Source organism: Megascapheus bottae, chromosome 9 (assembly GCF_031878675.1).
Source record: "Megascapheus bottae isolate mThoBot1 chromosome 9, mThoBot2.hap1, whole genome shotgun sequence".
Lineage (NCBI taxonomy): Eukaryota > Metazoa > Chordata > Mammalia > Rodentia > Geomyidae > Megascapheus > Megascapheus bottae.
Window position 1 is genome coordinate 63610947 of NC_143517.1, and position 23952 is coordinate 63634898.

A 23952-nucleotide genomic window follows, 5' to 3' on the forward strand; every position below is an offset into this window, starting at 1 on the left:
ATGTGCAGTATTGGATTTTGAATAATACAGGATACTGATCAAGTGTTGGGATTATTAGCACCACATATGAAGGTTGTAGTACTTAACTATCTTTTCCTTTAAGTGAACTTTAAGTGTATTTTAAAGTACAATGTAGTTCATTTACTTTATGACAACAATTATAGTATTTGTATATCAATTGAACCAATCTACTTAGAGAAGACTAGCTTTCTGACTGATGACTTTGTAAGTATTTAAAAAATGGAAGTAGTAAGGGGCTGTGATGGGTCTAATTGTGAACACTCTTCTGTTTCTGTTTTTCCTTAAGCCCACACAACTTGTTCCTTAGTATGTAGTATGTCCTGACAGACAGTAGTTTGAGTCTTGCAGGTTGTTTTTTTTTTTTCTCTCAAAATCATCTTCCTACTCATATGTAAGGTCTTTTGCATGTGCCTGTAGGTTTTAAAATTGAAAAATGCATTTTCATAAAAGTAAATTTTGTCTTTATAGGAATTACTAAAATTTATAAATTAACTTTGAGATTATTGTCATACGAATATTGAATTTTTTTAAGTTAGTCTCAGCAGTGTTATGATTTTTCAGTGCGTAGATTTTGCACTTTTTTTTGTTTGTTTTTTGTGGGTTGTGGGTCTTGAACTCTGGGTTTGTATGCTGTCCCTGAGCTCTTCAACTCAAGGCTACTACCCTACCCCTGGGCCTGGGCGTTGTCCCTGGCTACCGCTCTACCCCTTTAGCCCTAGCACCACTTCTGGTTTTCTGGTGGTTAGTTGGAGATAAGGGTCTTATACTCTTTAGTGCCTGGGTGGGCTTTGAACCGCAGTCCTCAGATTTCAGCCTCCTGTGTAGCTAGGATTACAGGCCCCACTTTTTTTATACTTAATATATTTGACAGAATTGAAGTGCCTTTTTAAGTTTCTGTTTCTTTGCTTTTGTGCCCCTACATAGAAATACAGGTGATTGTTGTAGAGTTTTCTTCTCTCTAGGAGTTTTTTTTTTTTTAATTGTATTTTATTGTCAGGATATTTATTGTCAAGGTTACAGTTATTTTCATCAGGTAGTGGGTACATTACTTCTCCAACCTTGATACCACTTCTCATGTTTTTGTCTCCCTTTCCCTCTGCCCCAGTCATCTTGTTTTCTCTTTCCCATCCCTATTTCAAATAAAAAAAAATAAAGAGTATAGACAGTATACCAGATAACAAAGTCAGATACAGTAATCACATGAGATTAACCATAATCTTTAGTAGTTTTCCAAACTCATTTTTCTACTTCTAGTGATTATATGGAAGATATTATATAGTGTTCTATCTGTGGACAAAGACAATTTTTCTTTTTCTTTTCTAATCTGGATTGCATTTTTATTTCTTTTCCGTCATATTGTACTAACTAGGAACCCATTAAAATGTAGAGGGGTCTTAGCCTCTGGTTATGGGGCATAAAGAGTCTTAAGTGATCTTTACGTTTCTCTTAGATGCCCTTTATCAGGTTGAAGACGTGTCCTTTTCTGTTTTCTAAGAGTTTTAAATTATAATGAATACCTAATATTTTTAAATGCTTTTGTGCATTTATTCAAATGATTGACATATTTTTCTTTTTCTTAATACTAAGATTATTTTTAAGTGTTAATACAACTTACCTTCTGACAATACTCTGCAGAGGAGTAATTTATGTATTATCTGGCTGTTGTTAGGCTCTATTTGCTAATTTTGTTTAGGATATTTAGGAGAACTTTAATGAAAAATTCTTGATTTTGGTCTTAGGCTAATAAGATGATTGGGTGTTATTCTTTCCTCTCTTGTTTTGGAATAATTTCCATAGGATTGGCATTTTTCTCTGTTTTCCTGGCCGAAATCACCAGTGAAAACATTTGGGCTTAGGGTTTTGAAACACCTTCTGAAGTTGTGAATTCAGTTTTCTATTAAACACAGAGGTCTGTCCATGCCATCTTTTTTTTTTTTCCTTGAGTAGTCCTTGTAGCTTTTATCTCTTAAGAAAGTCACCTGTCACCTGAATTACCACATTTATTGATAATACTCTGCTATGGTAGGCTGGTTAAGGCTAGTGACTTGCCCTGGCAATTCCTTAATTAAATCCACATATCCTAATAGATACTTTTTATCTGTTGTTATATGTTCTCATTTAGAGTCTCCTGTGTGTCAGTTAGAAGGCAGCTAGAGCCTCACTCAGCTAAAGGCCTTCCTGGGCTGGATGCCAGCATGGCTCATGCCCACTGTTGCTACATGATATTGGCCAGCAGAGGCTGGAAATTCAGTGGGGAGCATAACTGTTGTTCCGTTAGCTAGCCATAGCCTCATCTTGGCTTGTGCTTCCTAGCACCACAGGGACAGGTTTCCAGAGGGACTTTCCAAGGAAGAAGCATTGCTAGGGGCTGAAGCAGGCTGGAAATACTGCTTCTGAGCTGGACTAGAAACTCCTGGGTACTACTGTGTTGCTTTCTGTAATATAGCCCTGCCTCTTGACATTAAATCACCATGGCACAATTAGAACTTCTTTCCTTTACATTTGAAGGAAAGAGAAGCATATATGCTGTCAATAATGGATATGCCAGAAATTGCCACAGGTCATGTATGTAGGTCTAGAATGGTATTCTGAAAAGAAAAAGGTATTATGACTGCAGCAGCTCTCCTTGTGTGTGTCTTTTTCTTTTTATTGCTACATGCCTGTTTTTAATGGCTGTTTTCAAGGTTTATGTATGAATTCAGCCTTTATTACCTCTTAACAAAACATCTCTTGTGGCCTGTTAGTAATAAGAAATGACATCTCTAACAGCTCTGTTCCCAGACAAGGAAGGAAGGATAAGTCATAGGACACTTGCAAGGTTATTAGGGCAAATGAAATAATACAGGAGAATGAGAATGTGCTTTCATATAAATCTAAAACAAGAGTAATTTATTAATATCTAACATAGTCCAGCACTCTGCTAAGCAGGTGCTCTGTATATGCTGTTCTTGTTTGATAATGATGGGAGATTAATCGTGTCTTCTCTCTCTCCCTTCCCTTTTAAAGCCTCCACTCCCTTGTGCTGGGGACTGAACTCGGGCTGTGTAAACTTGAACATTGTAGTAAAGTGCCTTACCACTGAGCTAGGTCTCAGTCAGTTACTCCCTTTTTAAAAATGAATGTGATAAGCAAATGATCAGATTACATTCTTTTTGTTGTTGTTATTCCATCTCACTTCTCAAAAATACTTGATTTTAATCATCAATTCACTGTCAGATGGTTCTCATGTGATGTAGCGTAGGAAGCACTGTTGTCCATTGGCACCACGCCACCATTATTTAGTGGTGATTGAGCATGATTATAACTTCAGCCTTGTGAACTTAGGTTATGGTTTGTTTCTTATACTCAGTGTTCATTTAAGAATATTGCATGGCCAGGTGCCAGGGGCTCACTTCTAGCTACTCAGGAGGCTGAGGTCTGAGGATCACGGTTCACAACCAGCCTCCAGAAGACTCGAAGTGGTGATGTGGATCAAGTGGTAGAGCACTAGCCTTGAGCAATAAAGTTCAGGGACAGTTTCCAGGCCTTGAGTTCAAGCTCCATAACTAACACAATTAGGCTTCAAGATGGTTTTAAACTCAGATGAACACTTCTAGGTGTGTTTTGTCCATCTTGCTTTAAAAGATTTAAGCCTTGGTACTTAAAACCATAAAACACTTCCTTTGGATTTTTTTTTTGGGGGGGGGGTTGGTTGTGGGGCTTAAACTCTGGGCCTGGACTCTGTCCCTGAGCTCTTCAGCTTAAGGCTACTGCCCTACCCCTTGAGCCGTAGCGCCACTTCCGGTTTTCTGGTGGTTAATTGGAGGTAAGAGTCTCACGAACTTGAGTGCCTGAACTGGCTTTGAACCTTGATTCTTAGTTCTCAGCCTCCTAAGTAGCTAGGTTTACAGGTGTGAGCCACTGCTCCCAGCTGGGATTTTTTTTTTTTTTGAGGATCATGGATAGGGATATTTTAGTAATAATTAAGAATGCCTCAATAGTGGGCTAAGTGGCTACTCCATTCTGAAAGTCTCCCTACCCCAAAGTGAGAGTAACTCTTATCAACTAATTCCGATGACATAATTGTTGTATGGCAGCCTTTCAGCACATCTTAGCTTACATATTTGTTATTTGATCCCGAAGTGGACTGGATTGAGTCCTCCTGCTAGTATGTTTTATTGCCTGTGTCATGACATTTATTATTAATTGTTCTCATTGTCTCCTAGCTCTAATTTGTGTTTATTCATCTAAATGTCTTATTTCTAGAAGAAGTCCGCAGCTACAGTAGTCACCAACATTATTAATGCCATCTATAAATACATGATAAAACTAACTTTTAATCTAATGGTCAAAGGTTAGTTCTTATTGTTTAATGTAAATAAGTATACATAGGGTAATCTTGTATTCTTTCATATAATTGAGTATACATGAGGTAATGAGGATATGGCAGTAGGAAATTGATCTGTTCTTCAGACTGGCAGCCTGGAGTGTGGAGAGCACATGTGGTACCATGAGTAATAAGTCCTGTCAGAGTACTGGGCCTGTATGTCTGCTCTTGATGGAATTAGGTAGTGTCATATAAAATGTTTTCACTACCTAGCTGGATACCAATGACTCTGGCTTGTAATTCCAGCTACTCAGGAGGCTGAGTGTGAGGAGTGCGGTTTAGAGTCAGCTTAGGCAGTCAAATGCCAAAAGAGCTATAAGTAGTGCAGTTGTATATTCTCAGATTATATTGTCTTCTGTGCTTTTCACAGGGGAAGTCAGAAATTTAACTCAGATAATTTAGCCTCCAGGAAGATTCATTATGTTTCCATTGTATAAAGCACACCTATGCTAATGTCATTACATAGAGACCTTTTTCCTTAACAAGAGCCAGGCCAAAGCAGGAACTTTTAAGCAAATATACTTAGTTAGAACAATTTTTCTCACATATGAATGCCTCCATAGACTTTCCAGTTGTAGAAGGAACTGGATAGTAGCATTCCTTATGTGTCTTCTGTCTGTCTACCTTTTTACTGTATCACTATACTGCCCCATGTCCTATACTTTGTACACAGTCTGCTGGTCTGTATTCTTTGAAGAGATTTCCATGGTTATATCTACATTTTTGCTCATGCTGTTTCCTATTTGTGAAATACTTCCTCTGAGGCTATTAATTAGTCTCAGTTAAAATACCACTCACTTTAAAGTTGCCCTTGATTTTTTGACCTAAATGTGTTTGTTGCTTCTTAAAAATGTTGCATTATTCTTTTTGTAGTTTCCATAAAGAGCTGAAGACTTAAAATATGCATTTTAAAATCAACATGTAGTCTTGAGCAAAATATATACTTCTTGAGAATAAGGTTAACATTGTATTACACAGCACTATTGCTGCCCTTCAGAGCTCAGAGATGCAGGTCTCTCAGGCTCACATGTGCTTTTCCTCCTCATTAAGCTGCTGCTCAGAATCTTTATGTGTTAGGGAATATTGATAGTGTGTTGTAATCACTCAGTAAATTCTTGTTGGATAAATGAATAAATGCCTGTACTTGATTGTGAGAAACGTACTCACACACCCAAACTCAGAATGAATTCAGAGACTTGAAGTACAGCAAAAGTGAGACTTTACTGGTTAATGGAAATCTTTCAAGATAAAGTGTCTGGTAGGTAGAGGTTGCAGCAAGCAGTGTATTCCCCAATATACAAGTGCTTCCTCCAAGTTCCTCATTAGCTGAGTACTGTGGATGTACAATCTTCCCGGAAGTCCCCTGTACTTCATTATTTTTGGTTGGGTAATTTTAATATATGTACCTCTTCTCTTGTGGTAGGAAGGCTTTTCTGGGTATATGTTCTTTCTGGCACATATAGTTTTACTTGCTCACTTGACTGTAAGCTACGATTCTTCCTGCTAGTTGAAAAAAAACCCCTTTTAACATTGTTTGCTTTTTCTGTTTGTTTAGGGACCTTCCAGGGACAATAACTTTGTGATGAGCTGTTAAATTGTTATGCATGCAAACTCCTAGAAACTGTCTATTCAGGGTCAGATGCCTTGTCTTACGAATGGACCGCCACGGATACTTCCAACAATCTCTCATATTGTACAGCAATACCTCTATCCTTCAGAGCCCAGAGGTGCTGGCCTCCCTATCCCACATACACTTTTCCACCTAATCAAGCTGTTACTCAGAATCTCTATGTTAAGGGACATTAATAGCATGTTGCAGTACTTCATAAATTCTTGTTGAATAAATGAATAAATATATGCATTTGATTTAGTCTCTTTCTTAATGTCAAATGCCTTTTCTTTTTAACTTACTTTTTGGTTTTTAACTGAATTCTCCCTGTGTATTGTGTAAAACGTTAGCCATTTGAGAACTAATTTAAATTGATCATAATGAAAGTGAACAAAAAACATCCCCATGGTCAACTAGCTGCATTCCATGCTCAGTGGCAGCATGTGGCTTATATCTACTGTATTGGACCATACAGTTCAAGGACTTTTTGTCTTTACATAGTAGTTCTTTTGGATAGTGTTTGGTTAAGTGCTTTTGACTGTCATCTGGATTGTGCCCAGATGGTGGATACTAATTGTAGGTACTACAACTAATAAATTTTCAGTATAAGAATAGCGTAATAGGCAGTATCATGTGAATACTTTCAAGTATAGGGTCAAGGTCTCAATTTCCATCTCAAGTAAAATAATATCTGCCTTAGAGATAATGACTGATTTTCCCCAAAAGATGGTTAACCCATGGCAAGTTAAGACAGAATCGTTTTAGAACCTCCCACTTCTTGTTCAAAGTTGGAATTTTACCAGGCTGACATCTTTTCAGTTGTCTTTTTCTAGTTGATTGACTTTCAGAGTACTGAACATTCTGGAGATACTTTGATTGTCTAAAACCTTGTGATTTCTTTAGTTCTCATTATGCTAATTGAATTTTTCATTCTTTTAACCTTTCTGCATATATTTTTCTCATGATAGGAAAAAAAGTGGATGAAAGGGATTAGAGTTTACATTGTCCAGTTACTAGACATAGCACTTGAGTTATACCGCTAATCTTTAGGACTTTAGAATTAAATATAAATATATCTCTAATTGATAGTCATGGTGATTAAGACCTATCTGATTTTTCTTTTTCTTTTCATTTTACAATGTATGTACTGGCCTGTAATTTAAACCCCAGGTTTTTTTTTAAACACTTTAGTTAAATTTTTGTCCCCATATTATGCCATTTTATCAGTAATTTATATTCTACTTATTTAAGTTATCAAAAAGCTAGGTAGTTGTGATTGTCTGGAGGCTGTAGGTTAATATGCTTTTCTGGGAGTGCCATAAGCAAAAGCAGGTGATAAAACAGCTCGATTAAGCATTCACTTAGAATGACTTTTGCATTTTCCTCTAAGCAACTCAATTTTATATTCATCTTATGCTCATGTTTTGGCTTTATTTATTCCTGAGCTTGAGGTCAGAATTTAGAGGACCTGGCTGTTTGTAGCATTTGTATGTAATACCTGTAATACGGTTTCTTTGTCAGAGGCATAATTAACAATATGATTTGTACATCTACTGCCTTCTGGTATTCACAACACAGTTTGTAAACTTAATTAGTTCTTGGAATAGCAAATGTTTTAAAGATGATAAGCACTTTCCTTCTGAATAATGTGTTGAATGGTTATATATTCATAGAAATTTTACTCTATGCCACTCAAATTAGGATGCTGATAGGTATGCTTTTCAAGGTAAACATCACCTGCAGTTGTATATTCTCAGATTATATTGTCTTCTGTGCTTTTCACAGGGGAAATCAGAAATTTAGCTCAGATAATTTAGCCTCCAGGAAGATTCATTATGGTTCCATTGTATAAAGCACATCTATGCTAATGTCATTACATAGAGACCATTTTCCCAAACTCGGATGGTGATCATTATGATATATACTGAAGTTGGAGTGGGTGATAAACAGGTATGTCATGATAGCAGCTCTAACATCTGACACTGATGACATCAGTAAGAAAGCACTCTCCACATTTAGGAGAGATACTGCAATAATATGCTATGTGCCAGAAATACTTTGGGGGCCTTAAAAAAAAGAAGCCCTATTGTTACTAATCACAAGTATGGAAAAACTTATTTTTCTAATCAATGTCAAGACTAAAAATTGAATTAGAGATGTTTTAATGTCATTCCATTAGTAAGTCTCTACCCCTAAGTGGTGTGTATGAGTTGCATAGTACCCAGGTTTCCTCCATCTTTATAGAGGAATGAAATAGAGCTCATTGAGGCTGATTTGCCAGAATTTCTCTAGAGCTGAAATTTGTTCTGCTATTCTCATACTTATGTCCATTGTAGTGCACTATTTATGGTCCCTGGGACTCCAGAAGGCCCTTTGCAACATAGTGCCTGGAACTGGCTAGACTTCCAGTCTGTTGACTCCTGGGTACCTTCCCTCTCTGTCAGGAATTAATCAAGTGAATGTCTCAGTCAGGATCTAGTCAGATAAATAGAAGTCATACCAGAGAAGATTCAATATATTAGGTAGGCACTAACTTAGGAAACAATGAGGAATAACGGTATTGCAGCAGACTCCCTTTAGGACAGAGGGAGAAAAAGCAGTACATTTGGAGAAAATGCTCCTTGGAGAGAAGACCAAGAGCCATTTAGGATCCTTAACTCTGGAGCTTGAAAGGAACCTTGCAGGGCTGGAGCTGCGAGCTTTGAGGAGAGGACCCTGCCTTGCTGAGGAGGTTTAGTGATGTAGTCCTGGGAATGTGCGGTGAAAATCCCTGTAATACCAGGAACTGGAAAGAATAAGGGGAAGGAACACCAATTGTTCATTCCCCCCCCCACTTTTTTTTTTTTTTTACCAGTCCTGGGACTTGAACTCTGGGCGTGGGCATTGTCCTTGGGAAACAAAGCTAGAGCTCTACCACTTGAGCGACAGCACCACTTCCAGCTTTTTCTGTGTATGTGGTACCAAGGAATCGAACTCCAGTCTTTGTGCAGAGTGCTTGCAAGCACTCTACCGTTAGTCCAAACCCCTGGACCTCTCTGACCCCTCAGGTCCTGAGGCAGGGGAGGAACATGGTTCCTCATATATCTAACAGTGAATTTGTCGTTACGCAGCTAAGAGGTGATTGTTGTAGAAATACAGGATAAAGGTAACTTCCATTGTTTTTAGGTCCATCATTGGCTCTTCAGACATGTTTGCCAAATCTCAACTGTGTCACCTATGAAGAATTTATTTACTCATTCATTCATTCAATGAAACACTTTCTGAATATATATCGTATTTTAAGTTCCCATAGTAGGTACTGAACTTAGGGTTTCACATGTCTAAAAGCTTATCAGTCACACAAACGTGAAGATGTGTGTAATTCTCAGGGTTGAAAGAGACCTTCAAATTCAACTTTCTGTGAGAAGATTGGGCCCTTTGTTCAGCCCTGTGCTGAATAGACAGGGATCTTACTCACTGAGAAATCATTTAAAAATAGTTCCAATTTGGCAACTACCATCATGTATTAAACTTTTCATTTCTATAATTCAAATTGGAGCGCTTTATAATTTCTATCTTTTGGTTCTAATTTTACTGCTCTACTTACTGACCTAATTTAAATCTTATTTTATATGATATGAAACTATTTATGGCAGATAGTGAAAAGTGGTAAAAGAGAAGCTCTTTTCTATTTGATTCCAAGGGTGAGAAGAGTCAGAAGACTCTTCTTATTGTGAAAAGAGAGAGGAAGAGTATGGAAAATCACAAAAAAGTCACAGAACAGCTGACAAGTTCATGAACAAACACTGGAAGCAGGTACCTGTTGCCCTGAGGATACAAACTGAGAGGCTTCAGGAGCAAGGCCATTCTCTATTCCATAGTCTTCAGGGATTTGGGATAGCAGTGGCTCTAAGCCTACTAAGAAGAGGATCTAAATGAAATCAGGTCTGAAATAGACAACTGCACCTCATGGATCCTGCCCTCAGCCCACATCCAGGAAGTGTAAGAGACACAAAAACAAGGCTCAGCAAGTTCAAGAAAACAGATCAAACATCTTGTCTTTATCAGACAACAATGGACTGAAAGTAGAAATCACCAGTAAGAAACTACAGAAAATATACAAGCGTGTAGTCTCTGAACACATGCGAATGATCAGTGGATTATTTGAAATATATAAGGAGAAATCAGAAAATTTTTAGAATCAAATTAAAATGGAAAAAACGCGCAAGAGCCTGTGGAACACAGATAATAAAGGCAATAGTAAAGAAGTTTTATAGCACCAGTGTTAAAAGCACAGAGCTATCTCAAATTAATAACTTTGTGATGTACCTGAAGCTCTCAGAAAGATGGAACAAAAAAAAAATCTAACCTAAAAGCAGTAGAAAGAAAAAAGAATAATCAGGGTAGACATGAATGAAATGGAAATGAAAATAATAATAATATGAAGAAACAGTGAGAGTGTTGTTTCTTTGAAAAGATTAACAAGATTGACAGACTCTTAGCAAAGTTAACCAAAAGAAAAAGGGAGATGACTCACATCTGAAAAGGGGGCTGTCACAATGAATACCACTTCAGTATATTATTAGGGAATAATTAGAAAAATTATGTTCCAGTAAATTTGAAGATTTAGAAAATATGAATCCCATTCTAAATGTTCACAACTTACCAAAATTGAAATGAGAATATATAAACAAGCATTGATCTATCATAAGCAATGAGCTTAAAGCAATAATAGTAATCACCCTGTAAAACATTCAGTTCAAAAAGAATCCAAAGACCTTAAAGTAAGATTGAAACTTTGAAACTGCTATAGGAAAACATAAGGAAACACTTGAAGATATTTTTTTTTATATCCTTTTTTTTTTTTTTTTTTTTGCCAGTCCTGGGCTTGAGCTCAGGGCCTGAGCCCTGTCCTTGGACTTTCTCAAGGTTAGAGCTCTACCACTTGAGCCTCAGCACCATTTTCAGCTTTTGTCTATGTATGTGGTACCAAGGAATCGAACCCAGGTCTTCGTGCATGCTAGGCAAGCACTTTAACCACTAGGCCAAACTCCCGGCCTTGAAGATATTTTCATAGGCAATGAAATTCCCAGTAGAACTCCAGTCACTGTAAATAAGAGGAAGAATTGACTGATGATGGCTTTGGGTCAAATTATAAAGGGTCTGCATATCAAAGGAAATAATAATAATAATAATATAAGAATTCTTAATTACTATAGAATAATTGCTGAAAGATTTTGCTACCTGTTCATTTAACAAGGATTAGTATCAGTATAGAAAGTAGATCTCAAAAGGATTGTTTCTTCAATTTGCCCATATATTACTTGACTATTTGGTGTTTTAAACAATTTTCAAACATAAAAAAATAGGAATGGTAATAAATATATGAAGGAATATTCAGCAATCTTAGCCATAAGGAAATAAAACTCAAAAATGTTATTGATATTTCATTTTGCCACAGTCAGAATGGCCATCATTAAGGAAAATGAACAAATGCTGGAGATAATGAAGAATGTGAGGAGTGGAGGTACAAATGCATTCTTAAATAATGTTAGGAAGAACAGGAAGTAGAAAAGCCACTGTGGAAATCATTATTGGAAATTGCTCAAAAAGCTAGAGCTACTATAAGATCCTGCCATATCTCTCCTGGGTAAGTATCTGAAGGGAACATAAGTCAACATATGACAGAAATATCTGCACACCCATGTCTATTGCAGACTTACTTATAATAACAAATGTGGAATCAGCCCCAGTGCCCATCACTAACAAAAATGGGTAAAGAAATGTGGCACAAAGACACCATGGAATACTATTCAGACATGACACAAAGGCAAATTATGAGTTGCAGGAAAATGAACAGAACTACATAAGCCATCCTTAGACAAATATTGTTACAAATATTACCACATGTAGAATGTAGACCTGAAGAGATGGCAGGAATTAGTGTTGGGAGAAATCAGTGGGCAAAGGACACGATAGGGGGAACATAAGTATGGTCCAAGTAAAATGTATTAAAATTCTGAAAAAGTAGCGTTTGAATATGAGCCACCTTCTCACTTGGAACAGTTATCATTTGTGATGAGTATTTTCAATAATTTCCTCAGTTTCCGATTGTTCTGAACAACTTTTTTTTTTTTCCTGTTACTTCTTCCTTATATGTCAACTGTAGCTGTTCACATATTGTGGCCTTTTGGTGCGTATTTAAGTTGCAACAGCTAGCTTGGTTGCTCAAATAAATAGGGACTGATTTTGAAAGTGACCTGACATGGCATTAGAGTTATTAATTCTACTTTAATTTTATTTTAAGTAATTTGTCACTATACTATTGTACATGGAACCAACAGAAAATATTCATTTGTAATCTTACTAGATATGAAAGTAATAGAGAGTAAAATGCTTGTATTATATGATTATTATAGAATATCATCAGTGCAGTCATATTTCTAGCTCAGAGTGTGATAATGCCAGTGGGATAAATGAGGAAGACATTGAATCTTCACACAAAGGAAATGGGTTTTATAATGAATGCAGTCTGAACAGAACTAATCTCTTTCTTGGATCATTACTTTACCTAATCATGAAACTTTTTTTTTTTAATTCAAATCCTTACAGAGTTCTAATTGGTGACCTTTGGAGCCTGATAATTGTTTAAGATAGCTGGTATTTTGTAGCATACTTAATGATGGTTGCAATTAAAAGTGAGAAATGTGGTTTAACCCTTAGATGTAACTGAAAAGTTGATTTTCCTTTTTTTTTCAAGAAAAAACATTTATTTTTCTCTGTGATGCTGGAGTTTGGACTGAAGAGTCTTACTTGCAGGTGCTACCACTGGAACCATTCCCAGCCTACAAATAATGATTGTTATCTCTTCTAACAATTTCTGATTTAAATCTATAATACTTTAAATTTCCCAAATGTAGTTTGTGTATTTTCTTCTACTTGAGAAGTAGATTATATTAAAGGTACTCTTCAGTCATTTGGAATGGCTGAGAGACAAGAAGTACTGGTCTCTTTTTGTTGCTGTTGTTATTCTGTTGGCTAGGACCTTCCTTCTCCTGCCTTTAGGTAGTTTTTGTAGACATTAAACCAGTTTTTACAAGCTCTTGCAATAAATTTTTATTTCAGAACTTTTCTTATTACCAAATGAAAATGGATTAGTAAAGAAGAAATGTGCGAGTATTTACCATTAGGACCAATAAAACTGTAGGTGAACTTTAGCTCAATAATTTATCTTCTTCACTACTATGCCTAACAGCATGTTGGAAATTAGTCTGCACTGTTGTACGTTTATTATGTTCTTACATTTCTCTGTTGCTTCTGTTATATTTCTCAGGAAACAGCAGGCATTCAATGAATACAGTTGACTGAGTATTCCTGTAGAAGGAAATTCTTACACACTAGGCATGTGTAGGTTTACTTGTTGCTTGGAAGATTTCTTTTAAGTTTTGAATCCTGCATTTTTTGGAATGTTATTTTGGAGAACAAACAAAACTTTTGCTCAGACTGTATTTCTGCTCTGTAATTTTCTTACCCGTCTGAGAAGTTATAAGGACTACATCTATGTAAAGCCTCCATCATAATATCTAGAATCTAATTATTACTGAACTTCTTAGATCCCATATACCAGTTTTAGAGGCCTTGTCTCTGATTCCTGCTTATTGGTCTTCATTTTCGTAAAGTTGCACTAAAACTTTTGAATTAGTTGAGATTAAAACAATTGTATTGGTTTAGCACCCAAGTTCAGGAACCCAGTAATTTCTTAATGCCACAGAGTGTTTTCTCTTGGTTAGAGGATAAATTTACATTTCATGGAGATATAGAGTGACCTTATATTTTCTTTGTTTTTCTTTTCTGCTATACTGCCTGTTTGGTGAATGACTGTCTATATAGTTGGGAGAGCTTAAGGGGCTGATAGAAAAGACAAATGTTGGCATGAATGTGAAGTGGAAACTCTTCAACACTGTTGCAGGGAAGTTAGTACAGCCATTATGGAAAACAGTATAAACTTCTCAGAAAGTTAAACATAAAACTACCATATGATCTAGATATGCCACTGGTAGGGATTTATACAGAGGAAAAGCAGTCTGTGGAAGCACTGTGTGTACACTGTGTGTATTATCTCTATGTCAGTAGTGAAGATTTAGAATCAGATCTCCAGTAGTGGGTGGCTACATAAAGAAAATATATTTGTTCTCAGTGGAATGCCCTTGAGATTATTCAAGGTTCTTAGACCTTGAGGACATTATGCTATGTGACTCAAAGGACAGAGTTTTACGTTTAGAAAAGCACAACAAAGAAAATACTTGGTTTGTTAAATTGGAAAGTTTTAGTCTCACAGAAGTTAGTTGCTTATTTTTGATTGGCTAAACTTAAGCTTCCTTTTCCAGGCTGTAACCATGCATTCTGAGATGTGTTTCTGCTTCTTTAGGTAGGAACCCAAGACTCTAGAGCCATTTCAGATAATCACTAGCTTGCTAATTTTTTTCCCCAAACTGACTGGACAAATTATATATTGTAGGAAGTAAATAATAATATCCTCAATATTGAGTATTAAGTAAATAATAACCGTGTTACTTGAATACTTTGTGTTTTGCCCCAGTGTAATAATTCAAAACACTTCTATTTGAAGTCAGAATTCCTTTTGTACAGTAATGCCAAGGAAATGGAAGAAATTAGATAAAAGTGTCCTGTCTATACCATGTCTGTGAATTATGTGATTGTCTTTTTTTTCCTGTTCAGTGATGATTGTTTACTTTATCGCCTCATTACAGGGATTAACCACCTGGGAAATAATCAGTAAATGAATTCTAGCTGTCAATATCTTTGTTATATTTTTGTTAATTATCTGTGATGAGTCTTAATTAATTAATGTCTTTTTGTTTTCTCCTTTCTCTTCTGGAAAAATTTGAAGTTTGTGTGTGTGTGTGTGTGTGTGTGTGTGTGTGTGTACACTTTAATACGTGTGCCTTAATCTTGTGTATGTAAGAACGTTTTGTCTGAAATACTTTGTCTTTGTCAAAATCATTTATATCCAAACTTACTTGAAATGTAAAATATTAGCTGGTTCTCCCTTGTTATTTTATACGTATTTAAGATGAGCTTATTCTTTCTTATAAGGCAAGTGATTTGTCATTTCTGGTATTGATCATTATTTGCAAAATTATGGACTATGGATCAATTTTATTTGGGGAGATTTCAGTGTCTTTAACTCTAGTTTGAATATAATAGGTGTTCAGTTAGGTTCACTAAGGATTGTTTAAAATAAGTCCTTAGTGAAAACATTTATTGTGTTAAGAGGTTAAAATTTTCAGTCCTAGAGTAACATTTTTGTAAGCTAGAATTTATAATGGCCTGAATATTAAAATGGCTATTATTTTGAAGTGAATTTCTGAATGTTTTGAATATAGGCATCATCATTCCTCTTAGGTTAGCTTCTTAATTTATTATAGGACCACCTAATGCCTGTGTTTTAATTAAAGCTGATATGAGTTAAGGTACTTGGAAAAAGGCAGGAGGAGGAGGGGAGAGCTGCATTGACTATATCAGTGGTAGTCATACTGAGGCCTTATTGTTTAAGGACTTTCTTAGTTAATCATTTCAGGCTATGGCTTCTGCATGTCCTTACAAACTGTGTTAACATCCTCATGCCATCGTGTATATTAATTTTTTTCAGCTACTATATGTAGAGATTGCTTCCATTTCACTCCTTTGTCAATTTTGGCAATAGAGGAATCTTTTTTTATCTTTTCATTTGAACTTAGCTCTTGATCTATCCTTGATATCATACAACATGCCTTCAGCTGTTTCTTTAACTCTACTTCCAGTCCTTATTGAAGATTACCGACATTGAACTTCCATTGTCGGCAGTGTTTTCTTAACACTAAAGCATTTCTCACAGCAAAGGTATATGGTAGAAAAATAAACAGATGCGGCTACATTAAGAAGAAAGTCTTCAAATTTAACATTTGATACTTGAGATTATAGCTCTCATGACATTCTTACACCTCAGGAAAGGAGAAAAATAAGAGGTGGGTAGATGTGATGATTTGTGACTGCATTTCCACTCAGGAAGTGGAGATCAAAAGGCTCTCATTTTGAGGCCAAAGAAAAAGTAATAAGACCCCATTTTAGTTAATAATCTGGGAGAAGTGGAGCACATCAGTGATTCCTGCTTTATGAAAACTTAATTGTAGGAAGATCAGTAATTCAGGCAGTAACCCCAAAAGGGCTAGGATATGGCCCAAGGTCAGTAGGAGCCAAGAGTTAAAATCCCAGTACCTAATGGCATTCACAGGGAAATGGATGCATCTAGAGCGAATCATGTTGAGTGAGACAAGTCAAGACAAAAGGCGCATGGTATCCTTAATATGTGGCTATTAAATCCAAAGAGTACAAGAACAAGGACTCAATAACTGCATACCCAAAGCTATGGACATGGTAATGGTAATACAAAGATAACATATAGACATAAAAACCTATGACTCTATAAACATAATGTTTTATTTCTTAATATGTTTCTATGACATACAAACCCTTAAGTTCTAAATACTAAGTCCCAGTGATTGTAAATAGAGATTCCCTCCTTGAACACTTGCTTGTTAAACTGGTCATTTAAAATATGATGTAAAAATCAACGTTAATAAATTCTTTAAAAAAACACAACAATGAAAAAAAATCCCAGTACCACCAAAAAAGAAAAATAATAGTTGTTAAAAGTTACAAGCTTAAAAGGTACTTGAAGATGAAAGTTTTAAAGTGCCATCTTCTGGGGCATCATGCTACGGTAGTCTCCTTTCTCAGATACATACATACACACACACAAACACACACACTTTTTTTTTTTTTTTTTTTTTGCCATTCCTGAGCTTGAGCTCAGGGACTGAGCACTGTCCTTGGGCTTTCTCAGGGATTGAACTCTACCACTTGTGACACAGCACTACTTCTTGCTTGTTCCTGTGCCAAGGAATTGAACCTGGGTTTTCGTGCATGGTTAGGCAAGTACTCTACCACTAGGCCAAACTCTTGGCTCCTCAGCTATATATAGGTCTTTGTATACTATCCGATCATTTTTACCAAAGTAAGATAATAAGTTTTAATTATTTTCAGTAGCTAAGAAAGTAAATTTAAGTGAATATAGATTAATTAATATAAAACAAAGCCGTATATGCATGAAGTGGCATATTAAAAGTGGAGTCTTAAAATTAGGGATCCACCTTAAGGGCATTATAGTATATGTAAAACACAAGTTATGAAGAGATCTTTACAATTCACTTACTGTTCAAATATTTAGAAATAAAATAAATTGGTATTCACTGAAGCAGCAGGGAAAAGGAAAAGTAGGAAGTAGTTGTCTCATGGCTTTAGAGATTCAGTTTTGTAAGATGACAGATTTGATCAAAAACAGTGACAACAGGAGGTAAACCATAAACCAAGGGGGTAAAAATGAAAAGAAAAAATAATAGTATATAGAACATTAAAAAAAAAAAAACCAGCTCCTTTTTCCAAATCTTGTAGTTCATTTTGGTTAGCATCATTTTAGAAGATGCGTAGCTACTGAGCTGTTGTGATCCTCTGCTAGAACTCTCCTTGATGTGTACTAATTTTTACAAATGAAGGAATCCAAGCAGTCTGTTTCTTTCGGTCTGCCTTACTTTGCTTAATGTGACTTTTTTTGCAAGTTTTTCTATTTCGTTACTAATGGGACAATGTCATTCTTTCAGATGGAAAGCACAGAGTTGCATTGTGTATATACACCACATTTTCTTGAACCATTCATCCACTGAGTGGCATCTGAGCTGATTCCAAATCTTAGATATGGTTAATAAAGCTGCAGTGAACATAGTTGTGCTGGTAGATTTATTGTGGTCTTCTTGTCGTCATTTTGGTAAATGTCCAGGAGTGGGATTGCTGGGTCATAGGGCAGCTCTTACATTCAGCCTTTTGAGGAAACTCCATACTGCTTTCTAGAGTAGTTGAACAAGTTTATGCTTCCACCAGCAGTGTAGTTGCTTTTCCTTTTGGCCCCATCCCTTCCAGCATATGTTATGATTAGTTTGCTTAATAATGGTCAGCAGGCCTTCTTTGTCTTCAGATCCTCTCCCCCGACTTTGTTATCCAGTCACTTGATTCTTCTTGTGTAGTATTTTCTGACACCAGATTCTACAACCAGTGTCTACTGGGCATCAAACAATTCAGGTCTAGAGTTAGAATAAGCGCTGCTTTTCAAACCTTTTTCCACCTATACCGATTGAGGGCTTTCTTCAACAAGGCTTCTTCTGTGTCACTACTTCACTCCAGCCATTAAGGTGATGCCCTACCACCTACATTTCTGCCTGGCTGATTACACATTTGCCTAAAATGTGGTAGTTTGCTGTGTTAGCTCACGGAACTCCCAAATACCTTGAATACTATTAGAAGAGTTGATCAAGGGGTGAAAATCTTTGTCAGCATTCATATAAGATCTCAGTAATTTAGAACCAAATTCTTACTCTGGTTTTAAACATGAAGAACCTGAATTTAAATACAGAACATGGAATCATACAGAAGAGAATTATTAAGACCTCTAGAACCTTGAAATCTGTACGTCTCATTAAGTGTCTTTTAAGTTCTCATAATTTCATGTTTTTTTAAATTTTCTTTGCTGTTGTTTGTTAATCCCTCTTATTATCCTTTTACCAGTTTTAGTTTGTTACATAGTTATATGTATAATTTTTATGTATTTAGTTTTATTATAATTTCGCACATGTATAATATAGTTGGATCATACTCACTCCATCACCACCTTTCCCTGACCTCACTGCTGCTGGTCCCTGCCAGGCTCCCCATTTTCAGTCAGGTCTTATTGTTATCATTATTATTAGTTCTAGATTGTGCGTGTGAGTGAAAGCATGCAATATTTTCTCTCTAAGCTTGGTTTATGTTGCTCAGCATATTGCTCTCTAGTCCTTTTCATGTTCCTGCAAATACTATTTCATTCTTTCTTATTGCTGAATAATTTTCTATTTCTTATATCAAAATCTTTCTGTTTAATAGACAACAGTGTGGTAAGCAATGGGGATATGCTGTAGATCTAAGTTCCCTGATGCTACTGTAAGGCCCTCTGCTTCTTTTAGTGTTTTTGATTTTTTTCCTTCAAGACCAGGACTTGAACTCATTATCTGATGTTTTTGCTCATTGTCGGGCATTCTACCACATGAGCCACACCTCCAGCCCCATTCCTTTAGTTGTATTTAGAGACCCAAATATGAAGCCTGTACCTTTAAACATCCTCCATCTTGGTGAATGTTTTATGAGAAGCTTATTTTCTTTCTGGCAAGACATAAAAATCAGGGGAAATACTGCAGTGGTACATTGCGTTCAGAGTCAGAAAAAAATCTGAGCTTTAAATTCACCCTTTCCATTAGTCAAGTTAGTTCTTCCTCCTCCACATCCTCCTCATTATTATTATTGCTGTTATTATTTGCTGTTCTGGTTCTGGGCTTGAATTCAAGGCCTTGGTGCTGTCCCTGAGCTGTTTTGCTCTAAGCTAGTGTTCTGCCTCTTGAGCCACAACTCCATTTTGTTTTTTTGTTTTTTTTGTTTGTTTGTTTTTGCTTTAGTTGTTTGTTTTGGGTAGTTAATTGGAGATTAAGAGTCTCATGGACTTTTCTACCTTGTCTGGCTTTGAACCATGATCCTTTGGTCCTAGTCATTGTTTGATGTACAGTAAAATTGTGTAGGCCATACATAAAGTGAAAGACATTTATGCTAAGATTTCTATGCCATGGAACTTACACATTGAAGGTACTTAGTAGAAGATATTTTTGGAACAAAAAAAATTGATTTTACCTAGCAGAAACTTCTCTTGGGAGAAGTGCCACATTTTTTCTTATTTTATAGTAGCAGTAGAGTTGTACATAAAATTCCTTGAGTTGTCAAGGTAGAACCCTGGGTGTAGGGAAAGTTGCATAGAACTGGTGAGATGTAGTGGTGTAGTGTAAAGAAAAATGAAATCACAGGCTGGGTGCAGTGGCTCATATGTAATTCTAGCTACTCAGGAGGCTGAGATCTGAGGATCGCGGTTCAAAGCCAGCCCTGGCACGTAAAAGTCTGACTCTTATCTCCAATTAATCACTAAAAAACCAGAAGTGGGGCTGTGACTCAAGGAGTAGGACGGTATCCTTGAGCTGAAGAGCTCAGGGATAGTGCCCAGGCCCAGAGTTCAAGCTCCATGACCACCAAAAAAAAAAAAAAAAACAAGAAAGAACGAAAGAAAAAAGAAATCACGTACAAAATGAATGAAAGAACATTAGGCAAGTCATAACCAAGAGCACATAGCTGGTCATTGCTGAGTGTTAGGAGGCAGGATTTGGTTGGTGAAGGCAACTGACAGAAGCCTGTCTACAGCTTTTTGTGCCAATGTAAGGGAATTCTTGATCAGAGCTTTGTAAAGCTAAGCACTATGAGTAGGAATGTTAGTGCCTTGTGACTGACGTGTGACTCTTCTTTTGCTTCTCCTTTGATATTTGATTAATCTTTCTCCAGAATTCCAGTAGGCCCCAAACAACTTCATTTTTATCTAGTTCATTATTCTCCATTAGCATAGGCAGTTGGAATGACCTTGTGGTGCCATGGTGTGTGCCTTTTAAAAAAGGATTTATGAAGATTTCACTGATAAATAAGTAACATTTCACTACTTAAAAAATGGCAATAGTTTAATAATACTGTTTCTTTAAGTTTCCGTCCCCAAAGAGCCATCCAGAATTTCCAGATGGTGCAGTTCTGGTTCATCCATCTCATGGTTATCTTTTTGCTTCCACAGAAATAGAAAAGTTTCAAAAAGGAGAAAACAAGGACGAAGAAAAGTACATTGATGTGGTGATAAATAAGAACATGAAGCTGGGACAGAAAGTGTTAATTCCTGTAAAACAGTTTCCTAAGGTAAGACAGTCAGGTCTGTACTGCAGACTTATTAATCTGAACCTTAGGAAGACCTTTGAAGTTACGTTCTATTCGGTAATTTTCAGAGAATATTTTTTTTTTACTCAGCATTCCCAGCCATATATACCTTTAAAGATAACTTAAAAATTTAGTAAATTTAGTGAGTATAGCTTTTCTGTCTGCTACTAATATAAGTGATGCTGAAAATAGGCTTATGAGTCATACTGGCGATATGATTTCTTCCCCTCTACTTCCTCATGTGCATTATGAAGTTGGAACACAAAAATCAAATAAACTTATCTATATTTGGAGCTTACAACAATGCTTGGCATATGCATGATCAAAAGTACCGTGTATTCTAATTGTATTTAAATCTCATCCTTTTTTTATATTTTTATTGTAATTAGTAAAAGGGTTACATGATATTTGCCAGATAGAAGGTTCATTAATTCACATACATTGATACCCTTTCACATGTCTTGGTACCCATTACCCCCTCCCCACCCCCGTCTTGGTTTTCCCCCCTTCCCTATCAAATTTCAAATAACCAAATACAAATAAATTCAATATATCAAATAACAAAGTGAGATACTGTAAAATCTCATCCTTCTTTTACCTTTTTCTTTGCAGTGCTTATATATGTGATTCATCTCACATGTGTTGTATAGATAGATCATTTCTTGGAAAATAATAATCTGTTGAATGAACCACAGTTTAACTATTTGCCCAGGTAGTTTTCAGTTCTAGGGTACTATCAACTTAAATTGCTGTGAACATTTAAGAACAAATTGAGGTTGCTGTACATTTTGTTTTAAAAAAGGAAAGAAAAGAAAATCCCCCTATTCAGGGGGACCATCAGTTGTTTTTTCTTTAATGTTTTTTCTTACATTGCATTGCATTGTAATTTCTTGTAATGGTCATCTACTTTTTCCTGTAGATTAATAGTTTTGTGTAATTTTTATATATTTTTGGTCATTTATATATTATCTTTTGTGAAAGTTAAATTTTCTTACAGACAGACAGACACACAGACACACACACAGACACACACACACACGCACACATGCAGAGTCATCGAGTGAGTGCTAACTAAAAGCTTTTTTATATCCTTGCTGCAAGATTTTTGTTTAGTCTGTGTTTTGCAAATATTTGGCTCAGTTGCAGCTTACCTGTTATTTTCTTAGTAGAGAAATAAGCTGACATCTTAAATTTTGATAGTATCTTATGGATCTTTTTGTAAACTAAGAAACCTTTACTGATTTTAAGGCAATATTAGAGTTTTTGTCATAAATAAATTTTCCTATGTTTAATAGACTGATGATTTTTTTTAACAATAAGGTCTGTGATGCATCTCTAATAAACGTTTTTGTGTGGTATATCATAAAATTTGCCCTGGTTTGAGTATGTCTGAAGTTGAATCCCCAAATTAAAGTGTTAGTACTGTTTTGAAGTGGGGCCTTTAGGAAGCAACTAGGATTAGATGAGTTTCCAACACTGGAGTCTTCTTGATGTCATTAGTGGTTTTAGAAGGAGGAGGAGGGAGGAACATGGACTAGTGGCTCCCACCTATGTTGGAAGCTCCTCAGGAATCAGACATTAGAAAGATCACAGTTCCAGACTAGCCTGAGTAAAATGTTCTCAAGACCCCATTTCAACCAAGAGTTGAGTGTGGTGTATGTGCCACCATCTCAACAGGAAAAGGTGATGTTATCCCTGCTAGAGCTTCAAATAGGCTTGTGGACCAAGCTATTTTGGGCAAAAGTGAGATCCTAAGTCAAAAATACAGCAAAAAGGGTTAGAGGCCTGGCTCAAGTGGTACAGTGTCTGCCTAGTAAGTACAAAGCCTTTGGTTTAACTCCCGCAAACGACAGAAATAGTGAGCTAGTGTGCTCCATGTGTCCATTTCTTCATGTAATGTCATCTGTGTTATATATATCCCTCACCAAGAGTGGATGACTGAGACTGCATCAAATTAGAGATTCTGGACACCAAAAAAACAATTAGCAGAGTCAAAGGACTACAGAGTCTCATTCTCTGTAGATAAATAAATAAAGGATTATCTATACAAAGAGCTTACAAACTAAACAATGAAAAAAAACAATTCCATTAATAAATGGGCAAGCAGAAGAAATAAAATACATGAATAAATGCTCTCTCAAAAGATAGAAACTTTATGACCCCTTCATAACACTTGAGTACATTATTCTAAGGAAAGTAAATCAATATGCAAGAAACAAACCTGCATACTCGTCTTTACTGTAGCTCTGCTTGATGTAGCCAAACTGTGGAATCAGCTGAGTTGCCTAACAAGCAGTGAATGGATAAATAAAATTGTGCATGCAAGTATACTTAGCAATAAAAATGGACTAAAAAAAAGATGAAGTTAGTATTTATCCCTATTGGAGTATCTTTTTGTTTTTAGCACTACTTGTGAAAAGATGCTTTCTTTCCAGGAAAGACAGAGCCCATAATTGAGAGTTCTCAAATTATGTATATAAAAGTCTACTCTTTGACATGTTTGGAAGTCACCTTGTTTCTTTCTTTTTCTTTTTCCTTTTGTTTCTTTTATTTTCATTTTATTTTTATTTTTCATTGATCTCTGTAAGGATATTTAAGCCAAGACCTCATTGTCTTGTCCATTACCTTATAATGTTTCAGTTTTTCTCTCTTCAAAGATTTCTTATTCCATCTCTTTGCTACTGAGACTTAAATTATATTTTTCTGTTTTCATATTATTATACTGTAACTCTTACACTTTTTCCTTTCCACCTTCTTTTTATTTCCTATTTTTCAAATTTGAACATTTCTGCTCTCATCTTAAACTTGAGTTTTTCCTATATTGTCTTCGTTTTGCTTACTAATTTCATCAGGTAATTATCATATTGTAATTATCTATTTTATAGTGAACATTTGATTGTGTGTTTTTGTGTTTCACTTCCGTATGATTTTCTTTATCATTTATTGCAAGGGTAGTTTTTCTTGAATATAGTTGAAATAGATATAACAACATCTCTACCATTTATTTCTGAAATGTGATATATTGGCTTAACTTCAATAT

The 23952-nt window shown here is 35.9% G+C and overlaps 1 protein-coding gene across 3 annotated transcripts in view; it reads left to right on the forward strand.

Moving 5' to 3' along the window:
• Window positions 1-23952, forward strand: part of Khdrbs3 (KH RNA binding domain containing, signal transduction associated 3) — a 138897-nt gene that overhangs the window by 17482 nt on the left and 97463 nt on the right. For all 3 annotated transcript variants that reach the window (XR_016536718.1, XM_090339449.1, XM_090339450.1), the window contains exon 2: window positions 20776-20894. Coding sequence is in view for 2 of the 3 variants with exons in the window: in XM_090339449.1 (XP_090195575.1) it covers window positions 20776-20894 (119 nt within the window). In the remaining variant the exon portion in view is untranslated. The remainder of the gene's footprint in view (window positions 1-20775; window positions 20895-23952) is intronic.